We start from the raw sequence: 15,572 nt of genomic DNA on the forward strand, positions 1-15,572 counted from the left end.
ATTCACGTATCACTTGTTGCTCAAGAACAAACGACTAACATGAAAGGCTAGAATCTCGGATAAAAGCTTTAGGTAGAACCAAAATAGTTGAAGAAGCCATGATCAAGTTTGGTTGAAAACGACTCAAGATATAATCAACTCAGGCCAATTTTTTAGCAGCTTTAAAATCCAAAACCCAGAATTTGTGAAGTGGGTTCTTGCTAGTTTAACTTGCCTGCAATGGGCTTTGTGTAAGAGAGACATCCATTGTAGCCAAAGACTCAAGGATAGAACTCATAATTTACAGAGGGCGACACAAAGAACTTCTAGGACGGAGGGAAAGCGAGACCTATGAATGGTCTAACCTTGTTCTAACTTCAGAACCATAAATTGCACGCTCTCTGCGATTTCTCAAGGAAGAAGATGCAATTGAGAGTCGATCTTCATGGTCAATCTTCAACAAGATGAACAAGAATCGATCGTCAAAACCCTCTCTCCGATTGTAGATTTCAAAACGACTTAATCGCAAGTGTTAGAATAAACCCTACCTCTCCCATGGTTTCTCAACAAAGAAGACGATAATAATGGTTGAGAGCAAAATCGTCATCTCCATTGGAGCAAGGGTATTTTGGGGTTTAAAACAAATTTGTAACACACTTAACAGTTTCTCACTCATTGTCAGGGTATGGTTGATATATTTTACAACTTAGAAGGGAATAATTTGTAATTACAAATTTCACAGGGGAGGGTTGTGTAATACTTGAAACATACAGGGGAGGGGAATGTAATTTTCTATTATGAGATTATAAATTGGTGAATTGACTATCCATTTCTTACTGTTTTAGTGAGGATATTTTTTATTGTAAGGGGAATTTTTACAAATCATTGAATATTAGGTTCTGAATAGAGAAAGTGATCTGTAAATTGTAATAATGCTTCCATTGATTTCTTTGTTCACAATACAAAACTAGTTAGATAGTTAAATAGATGATTGGATAGTAGCCTACATTTTGTAATTTCAATATTAGTTATCTTCTTAGTAATTTGTTATCCATTGGTTTCAATATTAATTATCTTTCTCTTACAACAGTAAACCATGATTTAATGAAAAATTTAAAGTGTTTTTTTTTTTTGTCAAATCTTGTCACTATAAGTTGTGAATGTAAGATTTCATTATGGTTCAAGCCCAATAATAAATCGATCTAAACCGATATTAACCCGATATTGAAAAATCAAAATAAATCGAAATCAAAACCGATCGAAAACTGAAGTTCTTTAATGGATTGATTTTGATTTCCCTCATTCTTAGACTGAAACTGATTCAATCCGATCGAAACTAAACCAAACCGTCCAATTGACACCCCTAAATCCACCCCACCCAATCTTGACTCCAGGTCTAAAATTTTCAGTCTGACCCGTCTTTAGGGCCACTTCAGGCATTGTTTGGTTTTAGGTCAGGTTAGGACTTAGTTAGGAGTTTGGACTAACATTGCCAAATTTACACCCTAGAAACTATACAAGTGTCAACACGGATTGTTGGATAGATTTTTTCATTGAATCATCTGGCACGTGTCATATCTATCATGATGTTGTTAAAACTTGACATATAAGTCACCACCATTTAACGACTTGTCAGTTATCTTGTCACACGATTGATACACTAATTTGGTATTACCAAAATACTTGGAGTCGGGGAATGGACGATCGGGACCGTCCATTTTGAAAATATGCGCTGAGGCCGTAATGATCGAAAAAATAACACGTCCTGAATTTTATAGGATTTCACTTGCTGGGCATTGTATTGGTGACGTCAGCGACAAGATTAGTTACTAGCCCGCCAATTATATACCTACATACACAGCCGCTGGCCGCGACGCGCAGCTCTTTTGTTGCGCTTTTCCTTTCTCTATACCTTTTAGAGTGGAGACCGGAGACGCCGACGTTCGAAAAAGACTGCATCTCATTAGGTCTTCTTCAGCTGCTTCGATTCTCGTCGTGGGTGAAGAAAAAGATAGAAATTTATCAGAGGGATTAGTTATCTAAATAAGCAGAGATCGATCGTCGCTAAGCAGGGGATTAATACAGGTTTGGTACTTTTCATCTCATGCCGCTTCTTGTGTTTTCGACTTTCTGTAGAGACATCATTCGCCCGATCTAAGGGAGAATCGAAGAAAGCTTTCGTTGCCTCGCGTGATGATCGGATCTATAAACTCTGTTTCTTTGCTTTATGATCCATGGAGGATGCCTTTTTGTTATCGTTCATCTTTAGAGTTCCGGAACGGATCGTTGATCTCTGTTCTGCATCTTCTAAGGGTTTTTAGGGTTTTCCCTTCGTCTACCTATTTTTGGACTGTAGGCGAAGGAGATCATCTGTTGTTTTCTAGTATTGGATTGAAGGAGCAGATATCAAGTTTTGATTGAGGGAACTTAACTTTTTTTATAAGGGTGTTTGCTTCTCTAGCCTGGACAAGGGTCTTCTTCGACTTCATTGCTCTCTGTGTATTTGATCCTGAAGCTAGGGTTTTTGTTTATCTGTTTTCTAGTTGTGATAGCTATGGATTTCGACTCTGCCGCAAGGGACGGGAATAAGCGTGTGTTTAATCGCTTGGGGGGCGCAGCTGATAAAATCCAGAAAGTCTGTTACTATTGGAGGTCTGGGAATTGTAACAGGAATCCCTGCTCCTTCCTTCACAGTGAATTGCAACCACCGCCCAGTATCAATGGAATCTCTTCGAAGCGGCCCCACTGGCCGGCCGAGGACCAAAGTTTCAGTCGCCCTACTTCCATGTCACGGAGACCTGATCCCAATCTACGGTTGGCTTCCAACACCTGGGGCCGGAATCGTGGTGCTGCATCCGCTACTGTTCCTCGCAGAACTCAAGACAAAGTCTGCCATTATTGGCTCGCAGGAAACTGTAGTTATGGTGACAAATGCAGATATCTGCACTCTTGGTTTCTTAGCGATTGTTTTACGTCACTGACGCAGCTTGAAGGTCACCACAAGGTACTCTTCTTGATCGTAATTTGTTTTTGCATTATCTTTTAGATTGAAGTTTACTTCACTGGTAGAGAAGGAAGAATTTATGTATTCGTTTCTGAACATGGAATCTCTTTCTTATTGTATTATGTTGTCAATTGCACTAATCCAGTGAAGCTTGTTGAACAGGTTATTAGTGGCATTGCTCTTCCGTCCGGTTCTGATAAGCTTTACTCTGGAAGCAAAGATCATTCTGTACGGGTTTGGGACTGTCAGACTGGGCAGGTGATTATGATCATTTAATTTTTAGCTCTATTTGTGGTTAGTTTATATTTCTATATTTCTCTATCGTATCCTAATTAATCTGTCCAGTCCAATCCTATCCTAATTTAATCTAATCTAATCCATCCTAATCTGGCTATCTATTTATCTATCTATGTATCTCTCTTATATACTTGGCATCACAAGTCATTGTTTGTTCAGTGTGCTGCTGTGATTAATGTGGGTGGTGAAATTGGATGTATGATGAGTGAAGGGCCATGGCTTTTTGTTGGAATTCCAAACCTTGTTAAGGTGAGCTGGTTTTCATGGAGGGATTTTTTCCCCATCATTCTTTTATCATTTTGAAGTTTGGATATATATTTTAACTACTATTGTTAGCTTAAAGTAGCTTGAGTTCAGAGATACATTGCTGCTTGCTTAATTTTTGGCTTGTAATGCTGATATTGCAGGCGTGGAACACCCAAACTGTCTCTGAACTTAGTCTTAGTGGACCAGTTGGACAAGTGCATGCCCTTGTTGTGGGAAATGAAATGCTTTTTGCTGGAACCCAGGTAAGTCTTTGGGCACATATGTTTTTATTTTTCTCTTTAACAAGCTTCGAGTTGTTGTGGGAAATAAATGAACCCTTTTCAGTTATGTTAATGACCTACAACCCCATCTCCCCCTTTTGCTGTCTAACTATGGAAACTGATAATCATTAAGAAAAATTTCCCTCCATTTGGTTTTAACTTCAATAGATAGATATTAATCCTTCCATTTATTTGCTTCAGGATGGTAAAATACTGGCATGGAAATTTGATGCTGCAAGTAACTGCTTTCAACCAGCTGCAGCACTTCAGGGGCACAGTCAGGCTGTTGTTTCATTGGTTGTTGGAGCTGATAGGTTGTACTCTGGCTCAATGGACCATACAATAAGAGTAAGTTACTGTGGCAAGAACTCCTTTATACCCCGAAAGGATGCAAATATTGCAAATTGTTTGATAGTTTATTCAATGTTGTGAATTTTTCCCAAGTATGTTGTCATGATATACAGAATTTTTATTGTGAGAATGTGAGGTATTAATTTACTGTGGAGTCTGATCTCTAACTTTTAAATTTATTCCTGGATCTTATAGGTAATAGCAACTCGTCCTAACAATATTAGGGAAGCAATAATTTTTTTTTTAAATGCTAATATACAGTGGTGAGGTGGATATCGATGATGATGTGGGCCATAAGATTAAAGTGGGGTGGATGAAGTGGCGTGGTGCATCGGGAGTGTTATATGACAAAAGAATACCTATTAAATTGAAGAAAAAATGTTACAAGATAGTTATACGACCAGCTATAACGAATGGAGCGGAATGTTGGGCGATTAAGAAGAGTACTTTGAATAAATTGAGTGTAGCGGAGATGAGAATGTTGCGAGGCCTGTGCGGCAAGATCGGGAGAGATAGGGTAACAAATGAGCGTATTAGAAATGACTTGGGGGGTTGCACCATTCCAAGAAAAACTCCGTGAAAGCCGATTGAGGTAGTATGGTCATGTGCAACGGAGACCTATGGAAGCCCTAGTAAAGAAGAGTGATCAGACTCATTTGGAGGGAACTAGAAAATGTAGGGAAAGGCCAAAGATGACTATTAACGAAGTGGTGTGAAACGATATGAAAACCGTAGGGCTTGACTCTAGTATGACTTCGGATAGAGTTACATGGAGGACAAGGACCCGTGTTGCCGACCCCATATAGGAGATGTTCCCATAAAGCGTCTTTGTATACTGCTGTACTTCTTCTTTTATCCCCAAATTCCTTTAGCTGCTCATTTATGCTTCTTTACTTTTACTTATTGGATCCATGTAGTCGACCCCATTCAGTTGGGATAAGGTTATGATTGTTGTTGTTGTTGTTGCTAATATACAGTGGTATTCCAACATATAGTTTCCTTAGCCATGAATTACTGATTTTAGCTTTTGCATTGGACATTTTGCTTATCATGTTGGCCAACCTTGAATCCTGGACTCTGAATCAATGAGAATTTTTATTTTGATTCGCTATTCTAGTTTTTCTCTGATATATATTTCTCTTTCTTTGCTTACTTTTATATTTCTGGGTAGACATGTTAAAACTAATCATTGGTGTAAACTTTTGAACTTACTTTCAGGTGTGGGACCTAGAGACTTTACAATGTATCCAGACTCTGACAGACCATACATCGGTTGTGATGTCTGTTCTTTGTTGGGACCAATTTCTATTATCATGTTCCCTTGACAAAACAATAAAGGTTTGCTATGTTCTATATATATATATATATATTTTAAATTACCTATTGGCAGGTCCTTCCGTTCAATGAATAGATTTTTGTGGTTATGCATGCATCAGAGCTATTAACTGTCTCTTCCATATTTGTGCAGGTGTGGGCTGCTACAGAAAGTGGCAACTTGGAAGTAACGTATACACACAATGAAGAAAATGTATGCCGTTTGCGGAACTTCTTTTTTAGCTTACATTTTATGTTGAGATCTGCTTGGATTTGGTTCTCTTACATTTTCCGGAACAGTAGATGTCATCAGGAAGAAGCATGTTTGGTGTTTGTGTGGTATATTTGTAGGATTGAAATTTGTTTTCTCTTTTCCTTGCTTGGGTAGGTTTGGTAGGATTTTTATTTGATCTTTTAAGTTTATTTGCTAGTAGAACAAGTTCCCAATTTTTAGATGTATTTTCTTCTATTTATATGTAACCTGATGGACAATATTAAGCAGACTTGGCTGAATTGAAGAAATTGGATTTCGTTTATTGTGAAGGCTTGCTGCCGTGACTCTTATTCCCATTCTTTCTTCTTCTTCTTCTTTCCTTCCACTTTTGCTCTCTCATTACCAATCTCCTCCCTCTCAGATTTTAGTTTTTGTAGTCTTACCTGAGGGTGATTCATCTCCTATAACTTCAGCCCCAAATATCTCCTCTTCTGTGCGACTTAATCTGGGATTCCAGTTGGAATACCATTACCACCAGACTCCATTGGGGTGAGGTTTCTTCAGTTACTCGCGTGGTGGTTTGATTGATTACTGGTTGAGAATTAGAGGCCATTGGGTTAATGACCTTATTTGAAACCTCGAAGTCATTGATGTTATCAGTTTAACCTTCCTTTTAAGAAGCTTAAGTCAATCAAGCATTCCCAACACAGCCTGTGGCCAGAAGAGGTTGCCTTGATGGTATAGGATGTTTCTTTTATAATCATTCAGAGTCATAGTGGTCTGTTTCTTCCCCTTTTTTTTTTTTAATTCTATAAATGTAAGAGGCTAAGAGCCCCTTCAATTTGTTTGAATGAATGGAGTATATTAGTTAGAAATTGAAGTGAAGGTTGGTGCCTCTTCTTTGTCTCCCTCTCTGCCCTCTTTCTTCCCTCATGTTTTCTCTTTTTTCCATCATGTGATCTCCCTTTTTTTCACATCTTCCTTCTCTTCCCACCACCAGTAGATCCATCATTTCGATCTGCATCAGACCACATCATCCAAGAAAGGTGAAATTTACTCGGGTCAATGTTACGTCAGAGTTATCACCTCCCAACAAATTGGCAATGCTACTAAGGTTATATGCAGGAAATAATTCTTCCTTGATTTCCAAGGTGCTATTATGCTATTATGCTGGTATTTAGTGATGTGATGGAATGTTTCCTTTGTGGTACTGCAGTGCTTGGGGAAAGAGTAATGATAATGCCAAACTTCTCAGGGCTCTTTCTCTCAAGTCCATGGGATCATTCAAAGGACATGTTCTAGGTTTGTTCATTGTCATTGAGAAGCCGTAGATCAATTGTATCCTGCCTTGCCAACTTGATGTTAAAAAATCCATAATCTAGAAATTCATTTTGGACAATTGAACATTCTCAAACTGTTTCCTTTTAGGAACCAAAAAAATATTTGTGCCAAAATAACAGATGCCAAGAAGAAAAAAAGGCCTTGGAATTTGGGACTTGGGTATTGGACAATAAATATGTATGTGTTTATGTGTCAAAAGATTATATGATTGTCTATATCTAGACAGGTAAAAGCTACATGGGTGATTTTTCGTAAGAAATGAAATCCTTACCCTACCGCTTCTAACTAGAGACAGATAAGGTGGGTAAACAGGTAAACAGATATCCAATGCCTGCCCCTGGTTACTATTAATTTGTGCATTAGCACCTTCCAAAGCATCCATTGTTACAGTGCTAGTAACGTTTCTCACTAGTATTTGACCATTAAAGTGGATTCATATTCATATGATGAATCTATAGTGATGTTTGTTCTGTTGATTCTTTGTTCAACTACTTCTGCAGTCTGATTCACATTTTTTGCATTTTGCAGTTCAATGAGATTGTTTATTGACATGATTTTCTTTCATTACAGGGTGTGCTTACGCTCTGTGGAGTGCATGATGCACAAGCAAAACCCGTCCTGATGTGTTCGTGTAACGATAATACTGTTCAATTTTATGACCTCCCATCGTGAGTGTTACAAGCCTCAGTATCTCTTCTGTTGTTTGAAGATGCATCTGTTTTGTAATCGGTAAATTACAGTAGTCTTTTTTGTCTGCAAAATTACTGAAATTCTTTGTTTCATGTGTTTTAGATTCAGTGAGAGGGGGAAAATATTCTCAAGAGAAGAGGTTCGGGCAATACAAGTTGGTCCTGGTGGGCTTTTCTTTACGGGTGATGGAACTGGCGAACTCAGAGTGTGGAAATGGGCCACTGAACCACCGAACCAACCACAATAACCACCTGATTGGAATCAACAGTAGCATTATTTGTCAAACCATCTCTTGTATATTTTTTGGGCACGATTCTTTTGGCCATATTTTATGTAGATTAAACAAGACATGCAATGAAGTTTTAAGTTTTTTGTCCTGCATAACAACTTTCTAATTGGAAGGTTTGTGCCTCTGAGATTAACTTGATCTAAAATGTAAATTCAGTGTGAGCTAAGCTCTGAACCTTTTTTTCCTTTGTTTCTCTTTTTCATGGTCTCCTGTATTTTTTTAAGTTCAGTGGACAGTTCTAGTGGGTTTCAGAGAACAACTGTAAATAAAGTGGTTAACTTTTTTTTCTTTTTTTGCATGGAATCTTTTGGAGATGTGATTTATCAATTTTTTTTTCAAATCAGATTGTTTAAAATTCAGGATGAATTAACATCATCTGCTGGTTCAGGCTCAATGGCTGCGTGGATGACCATGGCCAGATGCAAACAATGTGTTGATCAACGGGGGTATATGGTACGAAAGGTGACTGGGTGATGGGGGAGTCTTTTCAGTTCTTTCGCAATCCTGGTCTTGGAGTTCCATCTCCATTCATCACCTCAGCACAGCGAGTAGGAACTGACTTCTGGGGTTGACTGGTCTGAACCTGCATCATCTCCACGTCCTCCTTGACTATGAAATCGATGCCGGCCATGACTTGTGGAGCAGAGTTTCTGGAGAGGCTTAGTTCTTGTCTGAACTCTAGAGAAGGGTTTGATCGACGGAAAATCTAGAAAGCCTTTTCTAATACTCTCACAATCGCAAGCTGGTGGTAGGATTGTCAATCGGTTGGGTCTATTCGAGCTTGATCAACTTCACCTCTGCACCATGATCGGCTTATTTAGCTAATCAGGCTTACATTGTGCGTCATGAAACTGTTTATATTCAGTTGATTGGGCTTTGGCTTTAATGGGGCCAAATGGATTTCCCAACCGTTTGACTATAAACAGGTTCTTTGACCCCAGGGACTAATCGGGTCAATAATTTAGACACCCTGAGTATAAAAATAAATAAATAAATAAACAGGTTCTAAACTGATCAAGTCTGTTGGTCTTGAAAGTGGGACTCCTATGGGATGTCAATAAAATGGGCATTAATCGGGCTTAAAAATTCCTTAAAATGTCCTATTCTAAATATGTACAGAAATCCGAACTCATAGAAATCCCCCATTCCATGCTGTTCAATTCCAATTCCTTAAACCATGAAGTAAGATTCTGAACTTCAAAAACACAATAAAGGTTCATTGTTTATAAGCCGACCCAAAACTAAATTCAATAATTTAATGGAAGCCACCTGAAGCGTGCCGGATTGCATGGTGAGGTTCACTGTTTTAGGCATCGACATGGTGCCTGATCACCATTGATACTGATATCTTCTATCGTTTTGTTGATACTTTTTAGAGAAAATTGCATTGGCACCCCCTGAACTTCGGTCTTTATTCAACGTCACCCCTTGGACTTTTCGAAACGTCAAAGCCACCCCTTAAAAATTCAAAAAATTTCAAATCGGTCCTTGCCGTTAGCCGACCGTGATAAATGAATGAAAACCGGTTAGTTTTTTTATAATATACTAAAAAATACCCCCACCTATTGTGAGAGGACAATATTGCCCTCTCTTTTATTTCCATCTTCTAAACCCATCTCCCATCTCTCATCTCTCATCTCTCATCTCTCATCTCTCATCTCACTCCTCTCACTCACTCGGCCGGACAAGAAGAAGAAGACGACGACAGTACGCCACCCCCTGCAACTCGATTCTCTTCCCTCCGGTGTGCGATTCTCCCCCCTCCGGCGTGCAAAGGTCGAAGACAAATTTGGATACGTTTGCAAGAGAGAGATGAAGGTCTATTTCGTAAATACCTGATTCCGGATGGTGGTGAGATCTGTAGTAGCAGGTTACTTATGCTCGTTTCTATGAGATTCAGCGATTTCGGTCCAATACCTGGCGGACTAGTGGAGGTTGTAGTAGGAGTAAATATAACTCTGAATTTTAAAGCTTGTATCCATAGACGCAAAGACCAAAGAATAACATATTGTGAAACGAGGCTGAGAATTGAGGGTAAAAGAGGAGCCTAACTTGGAGATGTTTTACAATCAATCCATTAGTACTGTTGTTCCTGAGCAAGAAGAGAGGACTACTGAAACGGGGAATGCAGAGGGAGACGAAAGGATTAATGAAACCGGGGACGCAGAGGGAGAGGAGAGGAGAGGACTAATGAGATAAGTATAATAAACATGCTGTCGACAATGATGAAGCAGGTCCTCCTCTGTTGTTGCTCAACGAGTTACTACTGTGAATACCGCAGCAATTATTCCGGACTGCTTTTCTGGTGAGCGTTATGTGAGTAATCCTTACATTTTTATAGTACATTCTAATCTAACCATTTTACTTCAGTTTTTTTTTTTTTTTTTTTTTCCCTCGTTAATCAGTTACTAATTAAATGATATCCATTTCTTTGTGTAGGATGGAGAGTAAATTCGGAGTAATATGTCACAACCTTGGGAGAGAGGTTCGGACGCCGGAGGGGAAAAATCGCATGCCGGAGGGAAGAGAATCAGACGCCCGGAGGGAAAAGAATCGAGTTGCAAGGGGTGGCATACTGTCGTCGTCTTCTTTTTCTTGTCTGGCCGAGTGAGTGAGAGGAGTGAGATGAGAGAGGAGAGATGGGAGATGGATTTAGAAGATGGAAATAAAAGAGAGGGTAATATTATCTTCTCACAATAGGTGGGGGTATTTTGAGTATATTATAAAAAAACTAATCGATTTTCATTCATTTATCACGGTCGGCTAACGGCAAGGACCGATTTGGAATTTTTTGAATTTTTAGGGGGTGGCTTTAACGTTTCGAAAAGTCCAGGAGTGACATTGAATAAGGATCAAAGTTCAGGGGGTGGCAATGCAATTTTCTCTACTTTTTATATTCTATTTCCGTATTTTATATTTTGAATTGGTATCGGATACCGGCGATACTACCACATCATGGGGTTTCGCTTTGTCCATATTTATTTCAGGCAATAAAGAGATTAGTAATTAACCGTCCATTCTGGAGGGAGGTGTTATCTCAGTCCTATGAGAGCATCAGGAAAAGCAAATCCCCAGAAATGATTGTCGGAGAGAGAATTTTTCGAGGTGTGGAATTGACGAGATTCCACGCTGTCATGATTTATTGGTTCTGGGTATCCATTCTTATCCACCATGGTGCTAGATTTCTTGATGTTTGAAACCCACCCACCACTCTTCACTTCATCCCACCTCACCCCACCCCCAATCCTCAGAGAAACAGAGAGACTTGAAGAAGATGGGTAAAGGAGGAATGTCTCATGGTGTTGATGATGGGGAAGAGAACATGGCCGCTTGGCTTCTGGGTGTTAATAATCTCAAAATTCAACCATTCAAGCTTCCCTCTGTTGGTTTGTTCTTCAACCCTTTTCCCCCACTTCTTGAGAAAACTGAGGAGTAAAGAAATTTTTATCGAATTTGATACTTGATCAGAGAACTTGAATTCCATGATCTATTTTCAATTTTTTGAATAATGAAATCTTTTTAGTTTCTTTTTTGTTGAGTCTGTTGCTTAACATCAATTTTTGTTTTCCCTGAATTTTCAGGCCCTCATGACGTTAGAATTCGGATGAAAGCTGTGGGTATCTGCGGGAGTGATGTTCACTACCTCAAGGTGCCATCCTTCTCTTCTTTCTAACTCCCTAACTGCTACATCAGTTCTTTTACCTATCTTTCGAATTCTTTATTGAAATTCATACGGAACAGATAGATAGTTTTGCTATCTTTTTTATATATTTTTTGATATTGATCTTCTATTCCTTGGTTTGATGGTTGCAGACCATGAGATGTGCTGATTTTATTGTTAAAGAGCCCATGGTAATTGGGCATGAGTGCGCTGGGATCATAGAAGAAGTTGGGTCAGAAGTGAAGCACCTTGCTGTGGATGACCGGGTTGCTCTGGAGCCTGGGATCAGCTGCTGGCATTGCAATCTCTGCAAAGAGGGTCGCTACAATCTATGCCCTGAGATGAAGTTTTTCGCAACTCCTCCAGTTCATGGTTCTCTAGCCAATCAGGTTTTGCAATTTTTCATTCAAAATATTTATGAAATCTTGAATTCAATCAGATCCCGTCTTAGCCAGGGTTTAGCTTCACATTCGGATATTCAGTAATCTTATTCCATTACAACTATGCCATACAATCTAATCTTTCTAGTCTTTACCCAATGTTTGCAATCACGGAACATAGATGTGCTTATAAGTGTCACCACTTGCTCTTTAGGATATTGATTAAATGTGTGTGTTCATCACTTGTTTTAACTAAAGCATACTTCTATCTTTGAACACTGTACTGTTAATTTTCCATTGACATTAGAAGTTTCATTATATTTGGATACCGTACAGAGTCTACAGACTGAGGTTTATGCTTCAAACTAACTTGTTTACCTTGACATCGATTTTATTGATTCTTGCCTATTATAGGCCATTTTACAGATGTCTTTTCTCTTGAACAGATTGTGCATCCTGCAGATCTATGTTTTAAGCTGCCTGACAATGTGAGCTTAGAAGAAGGGGCAATGTGTGAGCCCCTTAGCGTTGGTGTCCATGCTTGTCGCCGTGCTAACATTGGCCCTGAAACGAATGTGTTGATCATGGGAGCAGGCCCCATTGGGCTTGTTACAATGTTAGCTGCTCGAGCTTTTGGAGCCCCCAAGATCGTCATTGTGGATGTTGATGACAACCGTTTATCTGTTGCAAAAAACCTTTGTGCAGATGAAATTGTTAAAGTTTCAACTAACATTCAGGTATTTACCCTCTGACCTTTTTTTCATCGATTGTAAGTTTTAACCACTATCTGATTGACTGAAATAACCAAGGTGTTGGTCACTGTATAAGTGTATATCAAGTTGACTGATTGCTACCGGAGAAATGGATTGTAAAATTCTGCTTTGGATTTTATGCAAAGAGATAGTAAGCCAGTGATTATGTTAATCTTTAGTGGGTTTGTAGTTAAATAATTTTTTTTTTCTTATAGATAATCACAAATTTATTGCCAAAGAATGACTAAACTGTAGAAGAAATTGTAATTAAGTAATTGTGGCAACCCTAATCCCTTGGAAGTTTAGTGGTTGTCCCATTTTGGGCTAATCAGAAGCTGGGAAGTGTATCTGCCATTTACTTTATTGTACTTTAATCTCTGAATCTATATTTTAAAATCACATAGCTACTTTCAATTGCCCTACTAAAATATATGGTTATTTTCTATTAAGTTGGGGACTTTTTCAAGCTTTGTGTCAAGTAAAATTTGTATCTAAGGTTGGAAGATAGACTCTTCTTAATTTTTTAGGATTAAGTTAAATTTTACATTCGTAATCAAGAGAACTGGTATACATATATTATTAAGAAAATGAGTAAAAAATAAATAGACAGAGCTAAGGTAGAGCTGGGATAGCTTATGATCCTGTCAGAGAAGGTCATAATCCGGGAACTGACCTTGATACAGGGGACATTGAGTTCATGTTTGTTTGAACAGTCTGCATAAGGGGGCTTTCATTGATAATTATTCACCACTTCAGTACAGGACTACTGGGTGATTCCATAGTTCCACAATATTACACCCTTACCCAGATACTTGAAACCGGGTATCATATCATGATGGTCTTGTTGGATACTCCATCTTCTGTGCAAGTTTTGTATCAGATACTCCAAAATAAATTATTATTTCTAAATCTGGGTCAAAAGCTAGTAAAATTTGTCAAACATCTCAGATTGTGGAAGTATTTTCTTGTGAATTTCCATTCTTATGGAGTTCAAAGGATTACATTGACATTGGTTTGTCATAGTAGTTATATTTTCCCAAAGCTGATTCTTGTGTCTGGAGATCACTTTGCGATAGAAACCAGTTTTTGGGGTATCCACTTCATGGAAATTACTTTTTTTCTTTTTCTTTTTGTTTCAAGTTTGCATAGATACAACCTTATTCTTATTTCAGTGATTCTTGTACCTTCAATCACCAGTTTTTAACTGAGCTGCTTTGCAGGATACTGCTGAAGAAGTGGTTCAAATAAACAAGGCTATGGGAGCTGGAGTAGATGTGACTTTTGACTGTGCAGGTTTTAACAAAACTATGTCTACAGCTTTGAGTGCTACGCGTGCTGGTGGTAAGGTGTGCCTTGTGGGAATGGGCCATAGTGAGATGACTGTTCCTCTCACTCCAGCTGCTGCAAGGTATTTAACTCTTTACATTGTTTGCTAAACTTCATTGTAAAACTCTCGGAAGGAAAAATATTTTCTGTGGGTCCAAAGTCCTTGAATATTTAACTATGACATTTGTCTATCTGTTCGCTATTTAGCTTTTTGATGGATCAAAATTAATTTTGGTATTTTTTTGGTGTCAGAGAGGTCGACATCGTTGGCATCTTCCGCTATAAGAACACCTGGCCTCTTTGCCTTGAATTTCTGAGGAGTGGAAAGATTGATGTGAAGCCCCTTATAACCCACAGGTTTGGGTTTTCACAGAAGGAGGTAGAAGAAGCCTTTGAAACCAGTGCTCGTGGAGGTAATGCCATCAAGGTTATGTTTAATCTGTAGATGAAAAACACCGCCTTCATGACTTCTGTATTGGGTTGGATCTGTTTGTATCTCCTTTCGTTGGAGCAACTTTTGTAAATATTAAGAAATAAAACATAGTTTAGTTAATATGGTTTAATTCTTCTTCTTTGGCTCCTGCACAGTGTATGATCCCTTCACCTTTTGGATGGGCAACTTCTTCTCATTACTAGTGTCACTGTGTGTCTTGCCTTTGTAGAGGCTCTGGCTGGAGTAAAAACAAGTAATGCAGAAATCCACTTTCTCCCTGGATCTTTGAACTTATTACAGTACCAATATTTGATTATAGTAGAAAAATATTCCATAGGTTTTGCTGTTCTATGAATCCAACGGAAATTATTCCTATTTACTCAAAATTGCAGGAAATTCTTCATATTTTGTCCATTGAAAAGAAGATCAGAGGGTTGTACAAGTAGCTACCAGTTTTGCTCTGATTTTTTTTTTTTTTTTTCTTTCATTATTACTATCATCATCGATTTGTCATACCTGTGGTTGATGTAATTAGCCATGGTTGTCATGACAAATTAATACATATCTTTTGTAGTGGTTAGGAGAACTTCTATAATAATCTACTCTTGTGTTAGGAGAACACAGAAAAGTTTGTTCTGTGAAAAGTTTTTGCATACACCAACTGTTGGCTCATCAACTCATCAGTCCGGATTTCTGCATAAGCACCATATGCATTCACCAGTTTGGAAATTGGATAAAGTCTTTCTAGGTACTTGAGAAATCTTGGTGAATATGGAGTTATTCCCATTACTTTGTCATTTTTACAGAACAAAGGATTAAAGTAGTCCACAACCTTGTCAATCTGAGTTTGCCTAATGATTCTTCCCGTCTAAGATCTCCACCAAGGAGTCGGTCCAAATGGTTTCCTTGCATTCTCATCTCTACGTAACAGGAATCAATACAAGTTGCCTTCACCCCTAATGCTTTCCGTTTTTCATTTCAGTTCTTTAAGCATCACTTCCACATTTCCAGTGA

General features: G+C 38.5%; 2 protein-coding genes across 2 annotated transcripts; both read left to right on the forward strand.

The window, feature by feature from the left end:
* The first annotated feature begins 1,847 nt into the window (after nt 1-1,847).
* On the forward strand, nt 1,848-8,293 carry LOC122082631 (zinc finger CCCH domain-containing protein 48-like). Its single transcript, XM_042650317.1, has 10 exons — nt 1,848-2,064; nt 2,523-2,983; nt 3,146-3,241; nt 3,440-3,529; nt 3,688-3,789; nt 4,009-4,155; nt 5,377-5,496; nt 5,627-5,686; nt 7,598-7,695; nt 7,820-8,293. Exons 2-10 carry the CDS (start codon nt 2,534-2,536, stop codon nt 7,962-7,964), a joined length of 1,308 nt encoding a protein of 435 aa, XP_042506251.1. The 5' UTR covers nt 1,848-2,064; nt 2,523-2,533; the 3' UTR covers nt 7,965-8,293.
* Nucleotides 8,294-11,037: 2,744 nt separating this feature from the next.
* On the forward strand, nt 11,038-14,836 carry LOC122080756 (sorbitol dehydrogenase). The gene is made up of 6 exons (XM_042647587.1): nt 11,038-11,392; nt 11,588-11,655; nt 11,820-12,056; nt 12,494-12,784; nt 14,020-14,207; nt 14,378-14,836. Exons 1-6 carry the CDS (start codon nt 11,281-11,283, stop codon nt 14,568-14,570), a joined length of 1,089 nt encoding a protein of 362 aa, XP_042503521.1. The 5' UTR covers nt 11,038-11,280; the 3' UTR covers nt 14,571-14,836.
* The last annotated feature ends 736 nt before the right edge of the window (nt 14,837-15,572 follow it).

This window comes from Macadamia integrifolia, chromosome 6 (assembly GCF_013358625.1).
Source record: "Macadamia integrifolia cultivar HAES 741 chromosome 6, SCU_Mint_v3, whole genome shotgun sequence".
NCBI classification, from domain to species: Eukaryota; Viridiplantae; Streptophyta; class Magnoliopsida; order Proteales; family Proteaceae; genus Macadamia; species Macadamia integrifolia.

Excerpts from the sequence above, each read along its gene's own strand:
- LOC122082631 (XM_042650317.1), top strand. The coding sequence starts at position 2,534 with ATGGATTTCGACTCTGCCGCAAGGGACGGGAATAAGCGTGTGTTTAAT. Across the intron at positions 2,984-3,145 it reads AGCTTGAAGGTCACCACAAG|GTTATTAGTGGCATTGCTCT; the intron begins GTACTCTTCTTG and ends CTTGTTGAACAG. Across the intron at positions 3,530-3,687 it reads GAATTCCAAACCTTGTTAAG|GCGTGGAACACCCAAACTGT; the intron begins GTGAGCTGGTTT and ends CTGATATTGCAG.
- LOC122080756 (XM_042647587.1), top strand. The coding sequence starts at position 11,281 with ATGGGTAAAGGAGGAATGTCTCATGGTGTTGATGATGGGGAAGAGAAC. Across the intron at positions 11,393-11,587 it reads ATTCAAGCTTCCCTCTGTTG|GCCCTCATGACGTTAGAATT; the intron begins GTTTGTTCTTCA and ends CTGAATTTTCAG. Across the intron at positions 12,057-12,493 it reads ATGGTTCTCTAGCCAATCAG|ATTGTGCATCCTGCAGATCT; the intron begins GTTTTGCAATTT and ends TCTCTTGAACAG.